The 25,699-nt window shown below is 46.4% G+C and overlaps 1 protein-coding gene across 2 annotated transcripts in view; it reads right to left on the reverse strand.

Moving 5' to 3' along the window:
• IPO8 (importin 8) overlaps positions 1-25,699 on the reverse strand; it is a 650,601-nt gene that overhangs the window by 358,534 nt on the left and 266,368 nt on the right. For both annotated transcript variants that reach the window (XM_069228192.1, XM_069228193.1), the window contains exons 12-13: positions 7,815-7,931; positions 3,537-3,626 (exon numbers count right to left, since the gene is read on the reverse strand). In XM_069228192.1, coding sequence (XP_069084293.1) covers positions 3,537-3,626; positions 7,815-7,931 — 207 coding nt within the window. The remainder of the gene's footprint in view (positions 1-3,536; positions 3,627-7,814; positions 7,932-25,699) is intronic.

Genomic DNA, 25,699 nt, shown 5'->3' on the forward strand with positions numbered 1-25,699 from the left:
AGGCCTCACAAAAGAAATCACCAAAACTGTGGGGAAAAAGTAGTATGCCTGCAGCTGGAGGAAATTATAATTTTAGGTATGTTTCCTCTTCTATAAAAGAGGTTGTCGCAGGTGCTCTCAGGACCAAGCCAGGAGTTTTATGACCCCTCAGGTACTTGTGGGGAGGCAGAACAGATGGTGGAGTTGGTAGCAAAGGTGAGGGGAAATAGCCTTTCCCATGCATGCCTTTACCGCTCAGATAATTCTACCTTTACCACATAGGGTTTCTTTTTTAAATAATTTTTATATTATTTTAAAAAGTGGTTTAGGTGCAGATAACTGTAAAGGAAGGTAAAGGTGAGTTTAGGGTTTAGGTATTGATAGTGGTAAAGGTAGGTAAGGATAATTTTAGGATTTAGAGATGGGTGGGCATAAAGGGAGGTAGAGGGTAGGTAAACACAAAAGGAGGTAAGAGCAATCTAAGGGTACAGCTTAGGGAAGAGATAAAACGAGGTACGTAGGAAAAAAGGGAGGAAAATATCCCAAAAATAAAGTAATTATATAAGGGGGAGTTCCCACCCAAAAAACAATTAAAGTATCATATCTGTCTGTCTTTCTGTCTGTCTGTGTGTGTATACAAATAAATACGTGTGTATATACACATTTACACACACACCACAGAAATGTGTGGTAAAAGGCAACTATGTAATCCCACACGCTGTAAAAGTCAATGCATGGTATTACATGCATGGACAAAGGCATGCATGGTAATGTCATTCAACTCAAAGGTGGGGGAGGTGGAGGAGGAGGCATAAGAGGAGCATATGAGAGTGGGCTTGTGCCCCTGTCCATTCGTTTATTCAGTCCCGGCTCTGAAGAGGGCTCTGAGGAGGGTTTTTCTTCGAAGGCAAGCCTTCTCTTGCAATGGAGTGGCAGAGGACTTCAGCTTAGGTGGTTTTGTAAATAGCTTCCTGGTGACGGTGTGAATAAAGAGATGCTTCTGCCATGATGTCAAGTTCCATCTGGAGTATTGTAGAATCAGTGGCTCGAATTCCCGGAATCTAGCTGTTGACCGTGCATTCAGCATTGATGGGTCCTTTGGCGCTGGCTTCAGTGCTGCCTTCTACGTCAACTACAGGTATGGCAAGGTTGCTCGATGCCCTTTGAATGAGTAGGGCCCGACGGCTGGTGAGGTTTAATGCCCTTCAATGGAGAGTTGGTCAACTAAAGAGAACATGGGCCCTGGGGACAGCAGTGTCTCATCTGTGCCAGTGATTCAATGTTCTACTCCAACGGAAGCGGTGCTCTACCTCAGCATGGGTCTTTTTATGGGACCCTCACTGGTTGGGTAGCAGAAATAGCACCTCCCTATATGGTACATTAGAGTCCTCTTTGAGCAGCAGGCAAATCAGGACTTGCAGGAGACGTCGTCAAGGTCGGGAAAGAGTCACAGATAACACATGCTGTGGTTATCCAATCAGGGATTCTTCAAGTTGCCGCATGCGCAATGTTGGAAGGATGGTTGTTCCAGCATCCCCATCAAGTCTGCACTGTCAGGTGTCAGAGGAGGATACCCGGTCCCGGAAGAGCGCAGGGAGGCCACTGGCATCCGGGCCACTGAGTAATAGTCGGCAGTCCACCGAAAGAGTCTGACAGAACAATACAACCAAAAATCTTCAAAATGCATGACTGTTCTTCTGAAATAGTGTGTTGAAACTTAACAGAGTAAAGTGAAAAAATGTGCACGGAACACAAAAAACTCTGAGCCCTCTTGGTGTACATCCGAACCAGATGGCAGAAAAAGTACAATCTCTGTTGGAGTTGGTGCTCATGCCCATTGTGGAACGAAGAAGAAGTCACAGCACAACCTATGAGCCTAAAAACGTCTTTGAAGAAAAATACCTTGAAATACATCCGAATTCAACACTAGATGGCAGGAGTATGCAAAGCAAGCGTATCTACAGCCACACATGCTACAATTATGTTATTTCTGAACATAATGTTTTCTTCTGATAAATACTTCTTCCCACAGAGCTTAGACCTTGTGAATGATTATCGAAGTAATACTTTGGAAGATATGATAGATTAGTACCAAAAACTGAAATATTGAAACATAGCCCTAGCAAAGTACCTGTCACTCAGTCCAGAATGTGAAGTAGTAATGCTTTGCAAATGTAGGCAAGGATGACCAAGTAGCTGCTCAGTACCACTGCAACAACCCGAGCGAGAGCCACGGAAGATACTATAGTAAAGTGGGCACTAACTTTCTGCGCCATAGCACAGCAGATTTTAATATAGCATCACACCACTGAAGCCCACAAAAAGCTGCTTATACATGCTTGCCCTGTGTTGTGTAGCTGCTGTAGTAAGACTGGAAGCTAGAACAAGCTTTCAAGAGTGGCTCACTAAAAGCAGTATAGGCATCAATATTGCTGAGAAAGGTCGCAAGATTTCTGTCAGAATGTAACATTTGGCCACAGTGGTGAGCAAGCTCAAATCCAGTGTTTCTATTGCTTTTTTTTTTTTTTTAAACTACTAAAGAGACTCAGATAACTCCTTTTGGAGAAGTGTCCAGACCACTTGCGTTTAAGTCCAGGAAAAGGACAGCTTCAGTCTTACAAAAAGGGAGATTTTCTGCATCCGAATAATCATACTCCATAAGCCATAAACATTGTCTAGCATGACTAGAGCATCAGACCCAACCCAAAGAGTTCCTACCTATATGCACATTTCTGGCACCTGGTAGGCTTTTTGCCAGAGGTTTGTCATTGACACAGACACAAATTTATTATTTTGTTACTCGGAAATTATCTGCCAACTTGGAAGATTTTGCAAGTGGAACCCAAAGTGCCTCAGCGGAGGGGTCATTATCAGTATTATGCGCCCAGAGGATGATGCCTTAGTCTGCATACGTCTTTAGTGAAGTTATTTGACCTAGTTGCATTCAAAAATTGAAGTTTTCCTAGTTGAAACACTAATAAGAGCTCTGGACTTGTGCCAGTGAGGAACTGAAAAACAGAAACTGATGCCAGCATGCCAGCTGGTGCCGTAAGTACTTCAATTACATTACACTGTGGACAGGCACAGTCATGCAGGTCTGTGTGGCACCAGCTGGCAATGCTGGAGAGGTACTGCTGTGAATAAAAGTTCCAGAATCCAGTCTGGAGCATATTTATAATGTAAGGCTTCAGCAGAAAGAATTATGCATCACAAAGAAAGACATTGAAAACTCACAAATAGTACGAAACCGTAGGCCACTAAAATGAATATTACTTGTCGAAATGCAAGAGTATGCATAGATCCTCTTTCATAGAACAAAAGGTAAGCTATGGTGACGCATCCGGGGAGGGGATGAAGATCAAAGACTTTGTGACATCGCAAGAGGAGCTCAATGCTTAAGACTCGAAGTGGCACTAAAATGTTGTTTTGCTTGTTTGGGAACCTCATCGACAGTGCTAAAAGTTAAAAAAAAAACCTTCGGAATGTTTAATTATAAAGTAAAATGTACAAGTATATGTAAAAAGTTATACACAGTGAACTAAAAACTTAAAACTTACCCTAGCACGAAGGTATCCAAGGTTGGACATGAACAAAGGGAAGACATGGTTCTGTATCATCAACTCCATTTGATCTTTGAACACACTTTTCTGTTATAAAAAAAACCAGGCACAATTATTTTTATATAATTTCTACAGGCTTCCTCTCATGAAAGGGTGGCAACCATTGTTTAAAGAGGACAGGAGCTACGCCACGTTTTCAGGAAACTATGAAGTAAATTACTTCAACTTAGATTTGTTTTACGCTCATTCATCTCACATGGGGATCATAACAATGGTGGATGACCTAGGTAATCTTGGATCAGTGTGGAACTCCCCTGTCAATGCAGTTACTCTGGATACAAACAAATAAAGAAGAAGCAAACCAAAGGAGAGGCATTTTATGAGGCGTGATCCAAAGTGCACATATACAATCCAATATTGCTCAGATATATAATATATAGTATAGTTGCCCACAGAACATAAAACATTCTGTGAGAACCCATCAAAAACATGCAACAAAACACAGACATACAAATAGTAAAATCATCAACAGCATGTTCACCAAACTGACCAATTTTTCCCAATTTTGTGGGCCAAAACAGCAAAACCAGTAGTATTTCTGCGACAGGCACAAAGTCAGTGTATTACAAAAATACCAAAGCCAGGTCCTTGACTTCGCACAGGGCTGTGCCTGGGAGTCATGCAGCAGGAAAGAGCTGGCAAGGCTGATGCCTGGTGCTAGATTTCAATTTGAAGGCTTGAACTCTCATCTCATTACCAGCTACAAATTTATGGTACTGAAGGGAGCAGTCACTGTAGCTCCTGCCACCCTTCTGCTATCTTAAGGAAGCAGGGATACATAAATAGTCCTGCTAGCACCACATATTTCACATGAGGAGAAGAATGAGTGAGGGAGGGAGGTGCTTCCTGTGAACCCAAAATACTGTGATCTAGGTTTAAAGCTAACTGAAACAGGGGTCGCATGGCCAAGATGACAGCCGAGCAGGATGAACCTGTGGAGCTCCTCCACCTGTTTATAGCTATCTGTGATCCTTGCCATCCCACGGCGCCCAGATTCTGGGCTATATGCAAGAAGACGCATGGAGCCTCAAGCAACACAGACAGCGACCCCGTAAGCTCACGGCCTGGAGTGTAGTCTGAACTGAAGCAGATCATGGAGGCCATACAGCAGCTGCATTGTTGTGGGTACAGATTTACAGGACAACCGGCTGCCAATAGAGGATCCCTCCTGCAGCTTGGAGCAGGCTGAAAACAGCGGAGGGCATTGGGTTTGGGCAGTGGAGCCAGCGCATGTCTGACTGGGGAGCGAGGAGCCCCACCTACTGGCCTCCTTCACGCACAACCAGTGCCTCCTACATAACAGCGGTCCACATCTGCCTTGGGGGAAGGTGGAAGAGGGGGGAGTTTGGACCCACCTCAGGGTCCAATCCACACTCTTCATTCATCCACAACCAGTGCCGGTACTGCAACAGTGGCCTGCTGTGGAGACTAGGGGCCCCCAAGGTCACACCACACTGTAGACCCACAACCTCAGTGACCTACAACGCAGAGACTTCACTAAGTTTTGCTTTCTGCACTGAGCCATCTGCCCTGTGCTGAAAAGCAACTGTTCCGTCCCATGACTGGACACCTCCCACTATAAGATACTGCACATGATCAGTGTCCAGGTCTCCTTCGATACGTGTCTAGCCCACCTACAGCCGACCCATGGTCCACTGCTGCACCGGGGAGGCTCTCAGTGCACCCCCCAGCAAAGGAACCTCAGTCATCGCATCAAGATCAAAAGGACATTCCCCCACAGCCTTAGTCCAGAATGTCGGGCAAAGTGCCCCTCTTGTACGTCTACTACTGTAGACACTGTGGATGCCCCAGCCTTTAAATATAAACAGCAATGGTGACACACAGGGCCAAGAAGGACTCCACTCGGAAGGATATGTTGATCAAACCCCCACCAAAAAAAGTGGATCAGCCTCAAGACTCTTCCCTGTGGACCGGGCACTTCCTGATCCTCAGCCTCGTCCACAGACTGACAAGACACAGACACACCCATCAATCGTCCTTATAGGGACCTGCGTTTGTAAAGATAAGGGAAGACATTGCTGCGACAAAGTTGCCACAGATCTCAGAGAAGTTAAAAAGCAGAGACTGGTCAGTATGTGGTCACCTTAGAAAACAACAATGGTGCTAGAGAGGAAGAACTAGACTCATACAGACACAAACTGATGCAAATTCAAGAACATAACACTGACCAAGAAATCCACCTGGAGGATCTCGAAAATAGATTGCACCGCTCGAACATTAGAATTAGGGGGTGCCCATGTTGTTCACCTCTTCCACTACATCCTTCCTGGCCAATAAAGACATTCAACTAGATCAGACACAAAGAGCAGGCAGACCAACCAACCGGCTGAGCGGGACACAGGACATCCTCAGCTGCGCCCACCGCTTTTATCAAAAATAAGCCATCATGACAGTGGTCAGAGACTAAGGAACATTTTCTTTGAGGTTTCAAATGTATGGCTGTATCACGTTCTTTCGCCTACTACACTGCAGTGCACAAGTTCCATCAGGGCAGCCTGGGAGAAAGGGATTAAGTTTGTGATAGTGCGACACATGTGGTCCATTCCATGGATGAAGTCCACTCTGTTTCGAGAGTGAAAGAAAGCCTCAAGGTATTTAACCAACTAACTCAACCCTCTGACTCCCATACATGAAAGCCAGCCAGGAGCAGCGCATATGCTGCACAACAAATCACTTGAAGAGGGCCACAGAGTGTGACTGGCGCACCTCCACCAACTTCAGTGACATGACAGCGACAGGTAGCGGAGCTCAGACTACGACCAGTCTGCCTCACACTAGTTGCACTAGTCCATCCCGCTCTCAATTGACTTGGTGTCAACCATTATAGAGCTGGTGGTCATCCCCACGGCCCGCAAGACATCTCCTAATTTTTCATCACAACTGGGTAATGGACAGCACATACCCCCTTTGCACAGCCTTCTTTTTGGTATTCATGATTGCGCACCTCCTGCAAATGTGTCCCCAGTCGCCCCATTAAGGGGACAGTTCAGACTTTTAATTTGGGGTGGGTGGTAAACTCCGGTCACCTGGCAGAAGGAGCGAACTTTGCTCACTGTTCAGTGACAAATTTGCCAACCGCCACGTGGCGGAGTTTACTAACACCCAACCCTAGTGTTAGCAAAACAACCATCACTAAGTCACCTGTGTTTGTCCATCAAACATGTTCCCATGTTTCCTCTGGGTCCTTAATGCCAGGCCTAATAAAAAGCTGCAATAGCCATATTCTCCATGCTAACAGCTAAGGCCTCCATGCAGGATGTAATGGGGTGCTATCTGCCCACCCAAAGGTTTAGTTCTTGCAGTCTGCATGCGAGCCTCATAGGCACTCGGGCGCCACAGCCATTACAGAAATGGAATACGATCTGAAAGTACATGCATCGGGCCAATCCCAGCACAGACAATGTGTGGTACATCTCTGTGCAATGAGCTTGAGTGACCAAGGAATGAGAGTGTTCATTAATGAATGAGGTATGTGATTTACTGATATGACGATCATGTTTTCACATTCTGTAATCATTTTTCTTACACTATATACTGGCAGATAGGTTTTGCACTATGAATAAATGAATACTAAGGAGCGCTGAAAGGGTGCATGGGGGTGGGGAGAAGCAACATTTTGGGCATGTTACACATGGAACCAGCACAATGGAGCATGCTTGCTATGCTCATAAAAATTATGAAGGATCAAAGGATGGACTTCATCACACACATCTGCCTTAAAAAAATCAGGAAGATGAGGTCGCAAGAAAGAGATTCCTACTACCAAGACAATTCAAAATGTATTTGGGCATCCTGCAGTGTAAAAATTGGTAAGTTAAGTTCAACATTTCCATTAATTTATCGCTGAGGGTGCAGAAAACTGTGGCTCAAAGCCCATCACTTGTGTGTTGTGAAAGGAAGTAATACTTTACAATATGCACAAATAATCCAGTAACGTGGCTATGCAAGCTTCAAAGTATTTTAAGATAATACGGTACCTCATCTATTATATGGATGAATTCATTTCAGTGATGAATTCATTGAGAGTCAGTACAACTCCACCCACTTAAGCGCAAATTAACTGACGGATTTGACACATTAATTTACCATGGCCTTGAAGAAACCCCTGAAATTGCAGAATAACTGTAAAGAATAAGATCACGAGGAAGATAAAACAAGAGAGGAAAGAATTACTTTCAGAAAGCATTATCACACCTTCAGTAATATATCAGCAAGTGAACCCATCACATGAAGAGCTCCATCCTTCTTCCTCGGATCAATGGAAGGTTCTGTGAGTACTTGGTAACAAAATGCCATCATCTTTGGCAATACCTAGGGAAACAAAATCAAACTTTAAATGTGTGCAGCAATGTGTATACTGCATGAATCCACATGGTGCATATACCAATAAAAAATATAATGACATGGTCTAATTTTTTGTATAGCAGCTTGCCAGTGAGTAGTGAGCCTACCTCCAAGCAGAAGGGGAAGTACGTGTTGCTGAAAAAGACTTGTCAATATTACATACCAGAGTGTTATTCCCAGGTTGCATATTTATTGATTTATTTATAACATTGTTAGAGCACACTGCCACCAAACAGGTATCCTGATGCTGCAGCAGTACCGGGGGAGATAAGCTCATACGGTTAGAAAAATGCAATCAATGCTGTCCAAAACTCAGCTGATTTAGAAAAAAGCCAACCTTTTAAGGCTTTATGTTACGAAGGTTTCATGCGTTTATGACCCATAGCTCAAACCAAGCTATTGTACAATTTTTTGTGAAATATATCTTTCTGACAATGATTGCCATTATTTGTACCGCTTGTCATGTGTACACGTCTTTCTGTTACCCAATTTTTCAATGCTGTAACATGACTGCCGGAAATTGTTTTCTCTCATACCTGTCATGATGTAACCAAAACTGTTATAAGCCACAAAAAACCTCAACAAAAATGTTTTAAAAAAAATAAAAAATAAAAAGTTTCATGCATGGAACCCATTACAATAATGTTTGTGAAAATCTACGTTTGCAAATGTTAACAAGGAGAAAACATTTCACATTTATAAAGCATGTACACCTTTACGTATTCCTAGAATTACTGATGGACTGCCATAATAAATAAAGGCCCTTTTGCTTATATGGTTTGCCACAGTTAAAGACAATTGCCTTATGTGGTTTGCGATGGGGTACTTGTAGGCCACTCTTGGAACAGTAATTCTCTACAGTGTGGTTACTACAGGTGATTAAGGAAAGAAACCTACTGTAAAAGCCCTTTTCAAGGAGCTTACTACTGCACATTTTCAAAAATCCCAGCTCCTGAGTAAGCTCCCACCAGTTTCTACTCCACCACTCTGAACTAGGTTATTTTCCTTTTATTGGTCACCTCCTCCGTTTGTACCCTTGAAGCACTAGTCTTACTTATATTCTAATACTTTTAAACCTCAATTGCATCCTACTGTAATTATTAATTTTCATCCACCTATACCACAGTAACTTTTACGATATATACCTAATCCCTAGTAGCTCTCCACGGTCTATAACATAGCACCATTATCCCTCACTTAAAACCTTTTGGGCAGTATGCACCTTTTCACCTCTAGCCTTGCTTCCAGACACTACATCTTCAACACAGGGTTACGCTGACGAGCCCACAGGACTACTCATCATGGAAACCTTTGTTAGAGGCAGCTCAAGTAAGGAATCACATTCCACTATAAGACATTGCAAAAAATTTGGAAAGCAACACTGTTCCACTGTTATCACAGAAAGTGCAGTAGCCTGTTAACTATGAACAGGGATTTATAGACTATTAAGTGAAAAGCTGAAGCATCTGTCAGTGATGATGCTGGAATGAGTGGGTGCACGAGTAAACACTTTAACAGAAGATCATCATTAAAGTCAAATGTGTATGCTGTAGAATGTATATTTTGTGGAAAGATAAAATGCTACAAGGTAACATCAATGCATGAGAAATTAATCAAGGCCACAGAGCATAGAGTTGACGAAAAGCTTCAAGAGTGTACAACCATTAATTGTGATTCAAAGATCTTAGGAGTTTTTAGTAGGGACACAGTGGCTTCAGAAGCCCATTATCGTGCATCTTGTTACAGAAAATATTCAAGGGTTAAAGCAAAGGAGGACATAATGCATCTAGCATCCAAACCAAAGATCTCTACAAAAATATGAGAGATGAAGCACATGATGAATTATTTCAATACATTAGAACTGTGATTATTCCTAACAAAGAGGTAATTTGTCTGACAACTCTCAATGAAAGGCGTGAAACCCTCATGACACACAGAGGATGCAGGGAACAGACGAATCAACCAAGAAGCACATTAGAAGAAAATTGGACTCCGAGTTTGGTGACAGCATAAACGTATTCCCACACAACCAAGGTAAATTACTGATCCAATCTGATAAATCATGCTACAGGACGTTTTAAGAGAAAATTAGAGTTTGAAAAGAGAATGATCAGTCTAAAAAGTTAAGGTAATAGACATGAACAAGATTACTGACCGAACATGATCACACATAAAAACAATGCTTAAAACAAACTTGACATTAACACGAAAACAAGTTACTTACCTGTAACTACAGTTATCCAGTATTGGTATCTTTCATAAATTCACATGCTTGAATCATCCCCGTCGTCGAAGTGGGAGTCCCACGGTACATAAAATAGCAATAAATAATAAATAAAAAATTTTTTTTGCCATAGGCTATAATGGAGCCAGAGCTTGCTCATATAGCCTGTCCATGTCCTTTTGTGAAAGGACCCAAACCTGCCTGCAGTCCAATCAGGCACCAGCACCCTCTAGAACCTTCTCCAGAGAAGCTCCCTTCCTCAGATTTTCCATCACAAGAGTGAAAAATTAAAACCTGAGAGGAAATGCGAGCATCAAAGGGGAGGCGGGTGGGTCGCATGTGAATTTATGAAAGATACCAATACTGGATAACTGTAGTTACAGGTAAGTAACTTGTTTTCTTATCCAGTATTGGATCTTTCATAAATTCACATGCTTGAATCTGAATAGACAGCAGTATGGTTGATAAACATTGTATCCAGCGTGGGTGGAGGGTGCGAGCATGAAGACCCTCTTTCTCAAATATAAATAATAATAATCATAATAATAATAACAATCATAGAAAACTCATACATTTCTGAGCGTGAGTTACGAAGGAATACAGATACTCTAAGTACGTGTATATATATATATATAAAATTCATCTATCTGCATACACATTCATAAGAACATAGATTTACTTTACATATTCACCTGGAAGCATAATAGAAACATGGTTGTTGCATCTCAAACCATATGACTATAACTAAGGAAAGGTCTCACCTTAATGAAAGAGATGGCGTAGCACAGCTTGTCCTACTAGAGTCTGTTCTTTGTGATGACTCCAAACAATAGTGCTGCGTAAAGGAGTGCGTGGTTTTCCATGTCGCAGCCTGGCAAATTTTTTCAAGGGCAATACCATGAAACAAAGCAGCCGATGTGGAGACTGCTCTTGTGGAGTGGGCTCTCGGGCGCCTAGTCAAGGGTTTTCCTGCCTTGGTGTGACAAAATTGGATCGTTGAAGAAATCAATCGGGCTATAGTGGCCTTGGTTACTCCTGTTCCCGGAGGTCCCAGAGAATAAGATACTAGGAGTTGGTCGGATTTCCTGATGTGCTTGGTACTTTGCAGGTAAAATTTTAGGCATTGTTTAATGTCCAAAGAATGGAGAGTTCTCTCTGCTATCGTAGTAGGGTTTGGAAAAAAAGGTTCGCAGAATAACGGGTTCATTGAGGTGGAACGAAGATGGAACTTTGGGAATATATCTGGGATTGGTTCGGAGCATAACGAAATCCTCAGAAAAGACTAAAAAGGGTTCCTTAGTAGTGAACGCTTGTATATCATATCACTGACTCTTCTGGTAGAGGTGAGAGCGAGCAAGGTTGACACTTTCCAGGTGATGTACTTGAGTTCAGCTCTATGGATGGGTTCAAAAGGGGCTTTCATGAGTTGGGAGAGAACAATATTAAGGTGCCACTCTGGCGGAGGTAAGCGTACCGGAGTAAAGGTGCGGAACAGCCCTTTCATAAACTGTTTGATGACTCTGGTTGAACCAATAGACGGCATGTTAGCCGATCGTCTGTAAGAGGCTATAGCTGCTAGGTGAATCTTGACTGATGCATAGGAAAGACCAGCTTTGGAAAGGGAGAGCAGGTAAGGAAGAATTTGCTCAGGATTGATTTGAAATGGGTGAAAATTGTTCTGAGAACACCAAACACAGAACCTCTTCCATTTTAATTTGTATGTCTTGTTCGTGCTCTCTGCTCGTGCTTTAGATAATATGAGCCTACATTCTTGGTCGATGTTCATATCTTGGAACTCTCTGAACTCAGGAGCCAAGCATGCAAGTGCAGTGAAGTTGGGTCGGGATGTAAGATGAGACCCTGATTCTTCGATAGAAGATTGTGGTTGCAAGGAAGACGGACTGGATTGGTTATTGACCGGAGGAGGAGCTCCGTGTACCAGTACTACCTCGGCCACTTGGGAGCTATAAGAATGATCTTGCAGCATTCGGTCTTCATTTTCCTGAGGAGTCTGGGAATCAGTGGAATGGGGGGAAAAGCGTATGCAAAGATCCCGGACCATCTTATCAAAAGAGCATTTCCCCACGACCCCGGGAGTGGGTATCGACTGGCGTAAAACTGGCATTTGGCGTTCAGATTGGTGGCGAACAGGTCTAGGATCGGTCGACCCCATCGTTGGAAAATGCTCTCGAGTATGGTCTGGTTGAGTTCCCACTCGTGACAGTTGTCGTCTGTCCTGCTGAGAGAGTCCGCTAGAGCATTGTTGACCCCCGCCAGGTGCTCTGCCCTGAGTCGGACGTTGTTCCGTGTGAGCCAGTTCCAGAGAGACTGAGCTTCCCTTGAGAGGGAGAGGGATCTTGTTCCTCCCTGCTTGTTGATGTAGAACATGCTTGTTGTGTTGTCTGTTCTGACTAACACTGATGATCCTGCGATGCGTGGCAGAAAAGCTTTGAGCGTAAGATGAATCGCCTTCAGTTCTAACAGATTTATGTGCATCTCTTTTTGGAACTTGGACCATCTGCCTTGAATGCACATGTCCTGTAAGTGGCCTCCCCATCCTTCCAAGGAGGCGTCCGTGGTGAAAACGAAATCTGCTATTGGTGCCAGAAAGGTTAGACCGTGGGAGAGGTGGTTGATGTGAGACCACCATTCTAACGTCTGCCGAATCCTTGGTGTGATGGTTATTAAATTGTCGAAGGATCCTTGTGATTGGGTCCATTGAAGTTGTAGTTCTTCTTGTAGAGGCCTCATTTTGAGTCTTGCCAGCGGTACTAGGACTATGGCTGAGGAAATCATGCCCAGAAGCGATTTGAATAGTCGTACTGAAACGAACTTTCTTGCGGAGATTGTGACAGCCAATTGGGTCAGCTTCTGCTGCCTTGCTAGGGTAAGATATGCCTTGTTTTGGATAGTGTCCAATTCTGCTCCCAGGAAAACTCTCCTGCGTGCGGGAAACACGACTGACTTTTGTAGGTTCACTGTTAGACCCAAACTGTTGAATAGTCTTAGGCAGGCATCTGTGGCTTTTGAGGCTAGTAGAGATGACTGAGCTTTTATGAGCCAGTCGTCCAGGTAAGGGAACACCTGGAAACCCTTGCTTCTGAGGGAGGCTGCGACTGGGGCAAGGCATTTCGTGAAGATTCTCGGAGCTGATCTGAGGCCAAATGGCAGGACTCTGAATTGATAATGGGCACCGGCTACTGTAAAACGGAGATATTTGCGATGTTTTTGGTGTATTGGAACGTGGAAGTAGGCGTCCTGGAGATCTAAGGTTGTCATAAAATCTCCAGGATTCAAGAGGTGCAAGGTATCTGACAGTGTGATCATCCTGAAGGATTGTTTCCGAAGGAACTTGTTGAGTTTCCTGAGGTCTAATATAGGACGCCACTCTCCAGACTTCTTCCTTATGAGGAAAAGACGGGAGTAGAATCCGAGACCCCGTTGCTGCAGAGGAACTGCCTCTATAGCCCCTTTGGCCAGAAGGCTGAAGACTTCCGCTTGAAGCAGACGAAGGTGGAGAGATCTGCCTGATGTTGGTGGGTGAAGCAGTGGCTTTTGTGTGAACTCCAGGGTATGACCTCTTGTCACTATATCCAGCACCCACTTGTCCGATGTTATCTTCTTCCACTCTTGGATGAAGTTGGAAATGTTTGCTCCTATTTGTTGATGTTGCGGGCATTGAGGGAGCATAGCCGGTGCCTGTGGAAGATCATTGCTTTCTGGGTTGATCTCTGGATTGTGAACCCTGCCTTCGTTTCCCTCCTTGTCTGGTATAGGAGGCAGTTGATGATTGCCTGTACTGCTGGTGGTATGAAGGCCTGTACTGGGATTGCTGGTATTGTCTATGAAAGGAACCTCGAAATGAGGTGAAACCCCTCCCTCTAGCCCCTCGAAAGGGCTGCTTCCTGTACTGCAGGGTACCCAGGGACTTGGCCGTGTCTGTGTCCGTCTTAATGGTTTGAAGTGCGTCATCCACATGTTTGCCAAACAAAGATTCCCCATCGTAAGGCATGTCTAGAATTCGGGACTGCACTTCTGGTCTGAAAGATGTGGCCTTGAGCCAACCTTGTCGTCGTAAGACCGCGGCACCCACTAGTTGGCGGAAACCAGTAGAGGCTATGTCCAGAACACAGTCAATAATCTCTTCCGACGCACGCTCACATTCCTGTAGGATCTTACGTGCCTCTTCTTGCTTATTTTCTGGGATGAGGTCCAGGAAAGGTTGCATGTCGGACCACATTTGACGATCATATCGGCCTAAAATTGCTAATGAATTCGCTGCCCTGACAGTGATTGCAGACATGGAGGAGAATCTCTTGCCTATATTATCCAGTCTGCGACCTTCCTTGTCTGGAGGAGTGGAGATAGGCGTTGATGGATTTTTGGAGCGTCTTTGAGCAGCCTGTGAGATGACCGAATCAGGCTTTGGATGGCGAGTAAGGCATGCCGGAGAATCTTGGGTTGCCTTATATTTTTTATCCAGTTTTTGTGGAACTGGAGGAACCGTAGCCGGATTCCGCATAATTTTTGTGCCCTCGCTCCATATGTAATCAATAATCGGAATGGACCGTACCGACTTCCGTGATTGTTCTTTGAAATCATGTAGGAAACATTCCGATTGGGAGACAGATGTTGGTAGGTGGAAACGTACTGTGGCTCTGTCCATAAGATTATGGAAACCACCTATGTCCTCGGGCGGAGAATCAGAGGGGCGAGGAGGTGGTGGAGAAGGAGTGGGGGGCAAATAATCATCCCATTCCTCGGTAGGATGTTGTGGAGTGGAAATTTCTCCTTCTTCTTGTTCTTCTTCCCCTGAAGTGGAACCTTCATCTCTGGGGGGTGCAGCTAACACCGAGTGTGATGTTGATCTTGGAGTAGCTGGAGGAGGAGGAGCATTAACTGGTGTCACCGTAGAGACCGGCGCCGGTGGTTGACCTTCCGCTGGAAACCTTCTATAATCCTGAAGCATGGATTGTAAATCCTGAATTAAGGAGGAAGGCATTTGTACGGTGTCTCTGTGTTGAGGCTCCCGTGTTTCATAGTATTGGTCCTGATGAGAGTAGTATGGTTGATACTGTTCATACTCATTCTCTTCATTGTCATCTTGGTATTTGACATGTGTAGGAAGTTGGCTCTGTATGTGCTATTTCAAAGTAAGGAATAGCATGCACAGAGTCCAAGGGTTCCCCTTAGAGGTAAAATAGTGGTAAAAAATAGATAATACTAATGCTCTATTTTGTGGTAGTGTGGTCGAGCAGTAGGCTTATCCAAGGAGTAGTGTTAAGCATTTGTTGTACATACACATAGACAATAAATGAGGTACACACACTCAGAGACAAATCCAGCCAATAGGTTTTTATATAGAAAAATATCTTTTCTTAATTTATTTTAAGAACCACAGGTTCAAATTCTACATGTAATATCTCATTCGAAAGGTATTGCAGGTAAGTACTTTAGGAACTTCAAATCATCAAAATTGCATGTATACTTTTCAAGTTATTCACAAATAGCTGTTTTAAAAGTGGACACTTAGTGCAATGTTCACAGTTCCTAGGGGAGGTAAGTTTTGGTTAGTTTTACCAGGTAAGTAAGACACTTACAGGGCTTAGTTCTTGGTCCAAGGTAGCCCACCGTTGGGGGTTCAGAGCAACCCCAAAGTCACCACACCAGCAGCTCAGGGCCGGTCAGGTGCAGAGTTCAAAGTGGTGCCCAAAACACATAGGCTAGAATGGAGAGAAGGGGGTGCCCCGGTTCCGGTCTGCTTGCAGGTGAGTACCCGCGTCTTCGGAGGGCAGACCAGGGGGGTTTTGTAGGGCACCGGGGGGGACACAAGTCCACACAGAAATTTCACCCTCAGCAGCGCGGGGGCGGCCGGGTGCAGTGTAGAAACAAGCGTCGGGTTTGTAATGGAAGTCAATGGGAGATCTAGGGATCTCTTCAGCGCTGCAGGCAGGCAAGGGGGGGGTTCCTCGGGGAAACCTCCACTTGGGCAAGGAAGAGGGACTCCTGGGGGTCACTCCTCCAGTGAAAGTCCGGTCCTTCAGGTCCTGGGGGCTGCGGGTGCAGGGTCTCTCCCAGGTGTCGGGACTTAGGATTCAAAGAGTCGCGGTCAGGGGAAGCCTCGGGATTCCCTCTGCAGGCGGCGCTGTGGGGGCTCAGGGGGGACAGGTTTTTGTACTCACAGTCTTAGAGTAGTCCTGGGGTCCCTCCTGAGGTGTTGGATCGCCACCAGCCGAGTCGGGGTCGCCGGGTGCAGTGTTGCAAGTCTCACGCCTTTTGCGGGGAGCTTGCAAGGTTCTTTAAAGCTGCTGGAAACAAAGTTGCAGCTTTTCTTTGGAGCAGGTCCGCTGTCCTCGGGAGTTTCTTGTCTTTTCGAAGCAGGGGCAGTCCTCAGCGGATGTCGAGGTCGCTGGTCCCTTTGGAAGGCGTCGCTGGAGCAGGATCTTTGGAAGGCAGGAGACAGGCCGGTGAGTTTCTGGAGCCAAGGCAGTTGTCGTCTTCTGGTCTTCCTCTGCAGGGGTTTTTCAGCTAGGCAGTCCTTCTTCTTGTAGTTGCAGGAATCTAATTTTCTAGGGTTCAGGGTAGCCCTTAAATACTAAATTTAAGGGCGTGTTTAGGTCTGGGGGGTTAGTAGCCAATGGCTACTAGCCCTGAGGGTGGGTACACCCTCTTTGTGCCTCCTCCCAAGGGGAGGGGGTCACAATCCTAACCCTATTGGGGGAATCCTCCATCTGCAAGATGGAGGATTTCTAAAAGTCAGAGTCACCTCAGCTCAGGACACCTTAAGGGCTGTCCTGACTGGCCAGTGACTCCTCCTTGTTGCTTTCTTTGTTCCCTCCAGCCTTGCCGCCAAAAGTGGGGGCCGTGGCCGGAGGGGGCGGGCAACTCCACTAAGCTGGAGTGCCCTGCTGGGCTGTGACAAAGGGGTGAGCCTTTGAGGCTCACCGCCAGGTGTTACAGCTCCTGCCTGGGGGAGGTGTTAGCATCTCCACCCAGTGCAGGCTTTGTTACTGGCCTCAGAGTGACAAAGGCACTCTCCCCATGGGGCCAGCAACATGTCTCTGGTGTGGCAGGCTGCTGGAACTAGTCAGCCTACACAGACAGTCGGTTAAGTTTCAGGGGGCACCTCTAAGGTGCCCTCTGTGGTGTATTTTACAATAAAATGTACACTGGCATGAGTGTGCATTTATTGTGCTGAGAAGTTTGATACCAAACTTCCCAGTTTTCAGTGTAGCCATTATGGTGCTGTGGAGTTCGTGTTTGACAGACTCCCAGACCATATACTCTTATGGCTACCCTGCACTTACAATGTCTAAGGTTTTGTTTAGACACTGTAGGGGTACCATGCTCATGCACTGGTACCCTCACCTATGGTATAGTGCACCCTGCCTTAGGGCTGTAAGGCCTGCTAGAGGGGTGGCTTACCTATACTGCATAGGCAGTGAGAGGCTGGCATGGCACCCTGAGGGGAGTGCCATGTCGACTTACTCGTTTTGTCCTCACTAGCACACACAAGCTGGCAAGCAGTGTGTCTGTGCTGAGTGAGAGGTCTCCAGGGTGGCATAAGACATGCTGCAGCCCTTAGAGACCTTCCTTGGCATCAGGGCCCTTGGTACTAGAAGTACCAGTTACAAGGGACTTATCTGGATGCCAGGGTCTGCCAATTGTGGACACAAAAGTACAGGTTAGGGAAAGAACACTGGTGCTGGGGCCTGGTTAGCAGGCCTCAGCACACTTTCAATTGTAAACATAGCATCAGCAAAGGCAAAAAGTCAGGGGGCAACCATGCCAAGGAGGCATTTCCTTACACAACCCCCCCCCAAACGAAAGAGGATGAGACTAACCTTTCCCAAGAGAGTCTTCATTTTCTAAGTGGAAGAACCTGGAAAGGCCATCTGCATTGGCATGGGCAGTCCCAGGTCTGTGTTCCACTATAAAGTCCATTCCCTGTAGGGAGATGGACCACCTCAACAGTTTAGGATTTTCACCTTTCATTTGCATCAGCCATTTGAGAGGTCTGTGGTCAGTTTGAACTAGGAAGTGAGTCCCAAAGAGGTATGGTCTCAGCTTCTTCAGGGACCAAACCACAGCAAAGGCCTCCCTCTCAATGGCACTCCAACGCTGCTCCCTGGGGAGTAACCTCCTGCTAATGAAAGCAACAGGCTGGTCAAGGCCATCATCATTTGTTTGGGACAAAACTGCCCCTATCCCATGTTCAGAGGCATCAGTCTGCACAATGAACTGCTTAGAATAATCTGGAGCTTTGAGAACTGGTGCTGAGCACATTGCCTGTTTCAGGGTGTCAAAGGCCTGTTGGCATTCCACAGTCCAGTTTACTTTCTTGGGCATTTTCTTGGAGGTGAGTTCAGTGAGGGCTGTCACAATGGATCCATATCCCTTCACAAACCTCCTGTAATACCCAGTCAAGCCAAGGAATGCCCTGACTTGAGTCTGGGTTTTTGGAGCTACCCAGTCCAGAATAGTCTGGATCTTGGGTTGGAGTGGCTGAACTTGGCCTCCACCTACAAGGTGTCCCAAGTAAACCACAGTTCCCTGCCCTATCTGGCATTTGGATGCCTTGATAGAGAGGCCTGCAGATTGCAGAGCCTTCAAAACCTTCCTCAGGTGGACCAGGTGATCCTGCCAGGTGGAGCTAAAGACAGCAATATCATCAAGATAAGCTGTGCTAAAGGACTCCAAGCCAGCAAGGACTTGATTCACCAACCTTTGGAAGGTGGCAGGGGCATTCTTTAAACCAAAGGGCATAACAGTAAACTGATAATGCCCATCAGGTGTGGAGAATGCTGTCTTTTCTTTTGCTCCAGGTGCCATTTTTATTTGCCAGTACCCTGCTGTCAAGTCAAAGGTACTTAGAAATTTGGCAGCACCTAATTTATCAATGAGCTCATCAGCTCTTGGAATTGGATGAGCATCTGTCTTGGTGACAGAATTGAGCCCTCTGTAGTCCACACAAAACCTCATCTCTTTCTTTCCATCTGTGGTGTGAGGTTTGGGGACTAAGACCACTGGGCTAGCCCAGGGGCTGTCAGAGCGCTCAATGACTCCCAATTCCAGCATCTTGTGGACTTCCACCTTGATGCTTTCCTTAACATGGTCAGACTGTCTAAAGATTTTGTTCTTGACAGGCATGCTGTCTCCTGTGTCCACATCATGGGTACACAGGTGTGTCTGACCAGGGGTTAAGGAGAAGAGTTCAGGAAACTGTTGTAGGACTCTCCTACAATCAGCTTGCTGTTGGCCAGAGAGGGTGTCTGAGTAGATCACTCCATCTACTGTACCATCTTTTGGGTCTGATGACAGAAGATCAGGGAGAGGTTCACTCTCTGCCTCCTGATCCTCATCTGTTACCATCAACAGATTGACATCAGCCCTGTCGTGGAAGAGTTTAAGGCGGTTTACATGGATCACCCTTTTGGGGCTCCTGCTTGTGCCCAGGTCCACCAAGTAGGTGACCTGACTCTTCCTCTCTAGCACTGGGTAAGGGCCACTCCATTTGTCCTGGAGTGCCCTGGGAGCCACAGGCTCCAGAACCCAGACTTTCTGCCCTGGTTGGAACTCAACCAGTGCAGCCTTTTGGTCATACCAAAACTTCTGGAGCTGTTGGCTGGCCTCAAGGTTTTTGGTTGCCTTTTCCATGTACTCTGCCATTCTAGAGCGAAGGCCAAGTACATAGTCCACTATGTCCTGTTTAGGCTCATGGAGAGGTCTCTCCCAGCCTTCCTTAACAAGGGCAAGTGGTCCCCTTACAGGATGACCAAACAGAAGTTCAAAGGGTGAGAACCCTACTCCCTTCTGTGGTACCTCCCTGTAAGCGAAAAGCAGACATGGCAGGAGGACATCCCATCTCCTTTTGAGTTTTTCTGGGAGCCCCATGATCATGCCTTTTAATGTCTTGTTGAATCTCTCAACTAAGCCATTAGTTTGTGGATGGTAAGGTGTAGTGAATTTATAAGTCACTCCACACTCATTCCACATGTGCTTTAGGTATGCTGACATGAAGTTGGTACCTCTGTCAGACACCACCTCCTTAGGGAAACCCACTCTGGTAAAGATACCAATGAGGGCCTTGGCTACTGCAGGGGCAGTAGTTGACCTAAGGGGAATAGCTTCAGGATACCTGGTAGCATGATCCACTACTACCAGGATATACCTATTTCCTGAGGCTGTGGGAGGTTCCAGTGGACCAACTATGTCCACACCCACTCTTTCAAAGGGAACCCCCACCACTGGAAGTGGAATGAGGGGGGCCTTTGGATGCCCACCTGTCTTACCACTGGCTTGACAGGTGGGGCAGGAGAGGCAAAACTCCTTAACCATGTTGGACATATTGGGCCAGTAGAAGTGGTTGACTAACCTCTCCCACGTCTTGGTTTGTCCCAAATGTCCAGCAAGGGGAATGTCATGGGCCAATGTTAGGATGAATTCTCTGAACAGCTGAGGCACTACCACTCTCCTAGTGGCACCAGGTTTGGGGTCTCTGGCCTCAGTGTACAGGAGTCCATCTTCCCAATAGACCCTATGTGTTCCATTTTTCTTGCCCTTGGACTCTTCAGCAGCTTGCTGCCTAAGGCCTTCAAGAGAGGGACAGGTTTCTTGTCCCTTACACAGCTCCTCCCTTGAGGGTCCCCCTGGGCCTAAGAGCTCAACCTGATAAGGTTCAAGCTCCAAAGGCTCAGTTCCCTCAGAGGGCAGAACTTCTTCCTGAGAAGAGAGGTTCCCTTTCTTTTGCTGTGTTGCAGTTGGTTTCCCAACTGACTTCCCTGTTCTCTTGGTAGGCTGGGCCATTCTTCCAGACTCCAGCTCTACTTGTTCACCCTGTGCCTTGCACTGTGCTCTTGTTTTCACACACACCAGTTCAGGGATACCCAGCATTGCTGCATGGGTTTTTAGTTCTACCTCAGCCCATGCTGAGGACTCCAGGTCATTTCCAAGCAGACAGTCCACTGGGATATTTGAGGAGACCACCACCTGTTTCAGGCCATTGACCCCTCCCCATTCTAAAGTAACCATTGCCATGGGATGTACTTTTCTCTGATTGTCAGCGTTGGTGACTGTGTAAGTTTTTCCAGTCAGGTATTGGCCAGGGGAAACCAGTTTCTCTGTCACCATGGTGACACTGGCACCTGTATCCCTCAGGCCCTCTATTCTAGTCCCATTAATTAAGAGTTGCTGTCTGTATTTTTGCATGTTAGGCGGCCAGACAGCTAGTGTGGCTAAATCCACCCCACCCTCAGAAACTAGAGTAGCTTCAGTGTGGACCCTGATTTGCTCTGGGCACACTGTTGATCCCACTTGGAGACTAGCCATACCAGTGTTACCTGGATGGGAGTTTGGAGTGGAACCTTTCTTGGGACAGGCCTTGTCTCCAGTTTGGTGTCCATGCTGTTTACAGCTATGACACCAGGCCTTTTTGGGATCAAAGTTTTTACCCTTGTACCCATTGTTTTGTGAAGAGGCTCTGGGCCCACCCTCCTGTGCAGGTTTTTGGGGGCCTGTAGAAGACTCTTTACTATTTTTAGTTTTGGTTGTCTCATCACCCTTCTGCTGGGGAGTCTTTGTGACCCCTTTCTTTTGGTCACCCCCTGTTGAAGTCTTGGACACCCTTGTCTTGACCCAATGGTCCGCCTTCTTTCCCAATTCTTGGGGAGAAATTGGTCCTAGGTCTACCAGATGCTGATGCAGTTTATCATTGAAACAATTACTTAACAGGTGTTCTTTCACAAATAAATTGTACAGCCCATCATAATTATTTACACCACTGCCTTGAATCCAACCATCTAGTGTTTTCACTGAGTAGTCAACAAAGTCAACCCAGGTCTGGCTCGAGGATTTTTGAGCCCCCCTGAACCTAATCCTGTACTCCTCAGTGGAGAATCCAAAGCCCTCAATCAGGGTACCCTTCATGAGGTCATAAGATTCTGCATCTTGTCCAGAGAGTGTGAGGAGTCTATCCCTACACTTTCCTGTGAACATTTCCCAAAGGAGAGCACCCCAGTGAGATCTGTTCACTTTTCTGGTTACACAAGCCCTCTCAAAAGCTGTGAACCATTTGGTGATGTCATCACCATCTTCATATTTAGTTACAATCCCTTTAGGGATTTTCAACATGTCAGGAGAATCTCTGACCCTATTTATGTTGCTGCCACCATTGATGGGTCCTAGGCCCATCTCTTGTCTTTCCCTCTCTATGGCTAGGATCTGTCTTTCCAAAGCCAATCTTTTGGCCATCCTGGCTAACTGGATGTCCTCTTCACTGGGGCTATCCTCAGTGATTTCAGAGGTGTTGGTCTCTCCTGTGAGGGAACCAGCATCTCTGACTATTATTTTAGGAGTCAGGGTTTGAGGGACCCTGTTCTCCCTAGATAGGACTGGTAGGGGGGAATTGTCCTCCAAGTCACTATCCTCTTCCTCTGAGTTGCCACCCTCAGAGGGGTTGGCCTTTTCAAACTCTGCCAAAAGCTCCTGGAGCTGTATTTTGGTAGGTTTGGGGCCCATTGTTATTTTCTTTATTTTACAGAGTGACCTTAGCTCCCTCATCTTAAGATGGAGGTAAGGTGTGGTGTCGAGTTCCACCACAGTCACATCTGTGCTAGACATTATGCTTCTAAAAGTTGGAATACTTTTTAGGAAACTAAAACTGGTTCTAGAATCTAATTCAAACTTTTAACAAACTTTTAAACTCTAAAAGAAATGCTAAACAGGATCTAACACAAGGCCCTAGTAGGTCTTTTAAGAATTTAGAAAACTTTTCAAATTGCAAAAATCAATTTCTAATGACAATTTTGGAATTTGTCGTGTGATCAGGTATTGGCTGAGTAGTCCAGCAAATGCAAAGTCTTGTACCCCACCGCTGATCCACCAATGTAGGAAGTTGGCTCTGTATGTGCTATTTCAAAGTAAGGAATAGCATGCACAGAGTCCAAGGGTTCCCCTTAGAGGTAAAATAGTGGTAAAAAATAGATAATACTAATGCTCTATTTTGTGGTAGTGTGGTCGAGCAGTAGGCTTATCCAAGGAGTAGTGTTAAGCATTTGTTGTACATACACATAGACAATAAATGAGGTACACACACTCAGAGACAAATCCAGCCAATAGGTTTTTATATAGAAAAATATCTTTTCTTAATTTATTTTAAGAACCACAGGTTCAAATTCTACATGTAATATCTCATTCGAAAGGTATTGCAGGTAAGTACTTTAGGAACTTCAAATCATCAAAATTGCATGTATACTTTTCAAGTTATTCACAAATAGCTGTTTTAAAAGTGGACACTTAGTGCAATGTTCACAGTTCCTAGGGGAGGTAAGTTTTGGTTAGTTTTACCAGGTAAGTAAGACACTTACAGGGCTTAGTTCTTGGTCCAAGGTAGCCCACCGTTGGGGGTTCAGAGCAACCCCAAAGTCACCACACCAGCAGCTCAGGGCCGGTCAGGTGCAGAGTTCAAAGTGGTGCCCAAAACACATAGGCTAGAATGGAGAGAAGGGGGTGCCCCGGTTCCGGTCTGCTTGCAGGTGAGTACCCGCGTCTTCGGAGGGCAGACCAGGGGGGTTTTGTAGGGCACCGGGGGGGACACAAGTCCACACAGAAATTTCACCCTCAGCAGCGCGGGGGCGGCCGGGTGCAGTGTAGAAACAAGCGTCGGGTTTGTAATGGAAGTCAATGGGAGATCTAGGGATCTCTTCAGCGCTGCAGGCAGGCAAGGGGGGGGTTCCTCGGGGAAACCTCCACTTGGGCAAGGAAGAGGGACTCCTGGGGGTCACTCCTCCAGTGAAAGTCCGGTCCTTCAGGTCCTGGGGGCTGCGGGTGCAGGGTCTCTCCCAGGTGTCGGGACTTAGGATTCAAAGAGTCGCGGTCAGGGGAAGCCTCGGGATTCCCTCTGCAGGCGGCGCTGTGGGGGCTCAGGGGGGACAGGTTTTTGTACTCACAGTCTTAGAGTAGTCCTGGGGTCCCTCCTGAGGTGTTGGATCGCCACCAGCCGAGTCGGGGTCGCCGGGTGCAGTGTTGCAAGTCTCACGCCTTTTGCGGGGAGCTTGCAAGGTTCTTTAAAGCTGCTGGAAACAAAGTTGCAGCTTTTCTTTGGAGCAGGTCCGCTGTCCTCGGGAGTTTCTTGTCTTTTCGAAGCAGGGGCAGTCCTCAGCGGATGTCGAGGTCGCTGGTCCCTTTGGAAGGCGTCGCTGGAGCAGGATCTTTGGAAGGCAGGAGACAGGCCGGTGAGTTTCTGGAGCCAAGGCAGTTGTCGTCTTCTGGTCTTCCTCTGCAGGGGTTTTTCAGCTAGGCAGTCCTTCTTCTTGTAGTTGCAGGAATCTAATTTTCTAGGGTTCAGGGTAGCCCTTAAATACTAAATTTAAGGGCGTGTTTAGGTCTGGGGGGTTAGTAGCCAATGGCTACTAGCCCTGAGGGTGGGTACACCCTCTTTGTGCCTCCTCCCAAGGGGAGGGGGTCACAATCCTAACCCTATTGGGGGAATCCTCCATCTGCAAGATGGAGGATTTCTAAAAGTCAGAGTCACCTCAGCTCAGGACACCTTAAGGGCTGTCCTGACTGGCCAGTGACTCCTCCTTGTTGCTTTCTTTGTTCCCTCCAGCCTTGCCGCCAAAAGTGGGGGCCGTGGCCGGAGGGGGCGGGCAACTCCACTAAGCTGGAGTGCCCTGCTGGGCTGTGACAAAGGGGTGAGCCTTTGAGGCTCACCGCCAGGTGTTACAGCTCCTGCCTGGGGGAGGTGTTAGCATCTCCACCCAGTGCAGGCTTTGTTACTGGCCTCAGAGTGACAAAGGCACTCTCCCCATGGGGCCAGCAACATGTCTCTGGTGTGGCAGGCTGCTGGAACTAGTCAGCCTACACAGACAGTCGGTTAAGTTTCAGGGGGCACCTCTAAGGTGCCCTCTGTGGTGTATTTTACAATAAAATGTACACTGGCATCAGTGTGCATTTATTGTGCTGAGAAGTTTGATACCAAACTTCCCAGTTTTCAGTGTAGCCATTATGGTGCTGTGGAGTTCGTGTTTGACAGACTCCCAGACCATATACTCTTATGGCTACCCTGCACTTACAATGTCTAAGGTTTTGTTTAGACACTGTAGGGGTACCATGCTCATGCACTGGTACCCTCACCTATGGTATAGTGCACCCTGCCTTAGGGCTGTAAGGCCTGCTAGAGGGGTGGCTTACCTATACTGCATAGGCAGTGAGAGGCTGGCATGGCACCCTGAGGGGAGTGCCATGTCGACTTACTCGTTTTGTCCTCACTAGCACACACAAGCTGGCAAGCAGTGTGTCTGTGCTGAGTGAGAGGTCTCCAGGGTGGCATAAGACATGCTGCAGCCCTTAGAGACCTTCCTTGGCATCAGGGCCCTTGGTACTAGAAGTACCAGTTACAAGGGACTTATCTGGATGCCAGGGTCTGCCAATTGTGGACACAAAAGTACAGGTTAGGGAAAGAACACTGGTGCTGGGGCCTGGTTAGCAGGCCTCAGCACACTTTCAATTGTAA

This window comes from Pleurodeles waltl, chromosome 4_1 (genome assembly GCF_031143425.1).
Source record: "Pleurodeles waltl isolate 20211129_DDA chromosome 4_1, aPleWal1.hap1.20221129, whole genome shotgun sequence".
Taxonomy (NCBI): Eukaryota; Metazoa; Chordata; class Amphibia; order Caudata; family Salamandridae; genus Pleurodeles; species Pleurodeles waltl.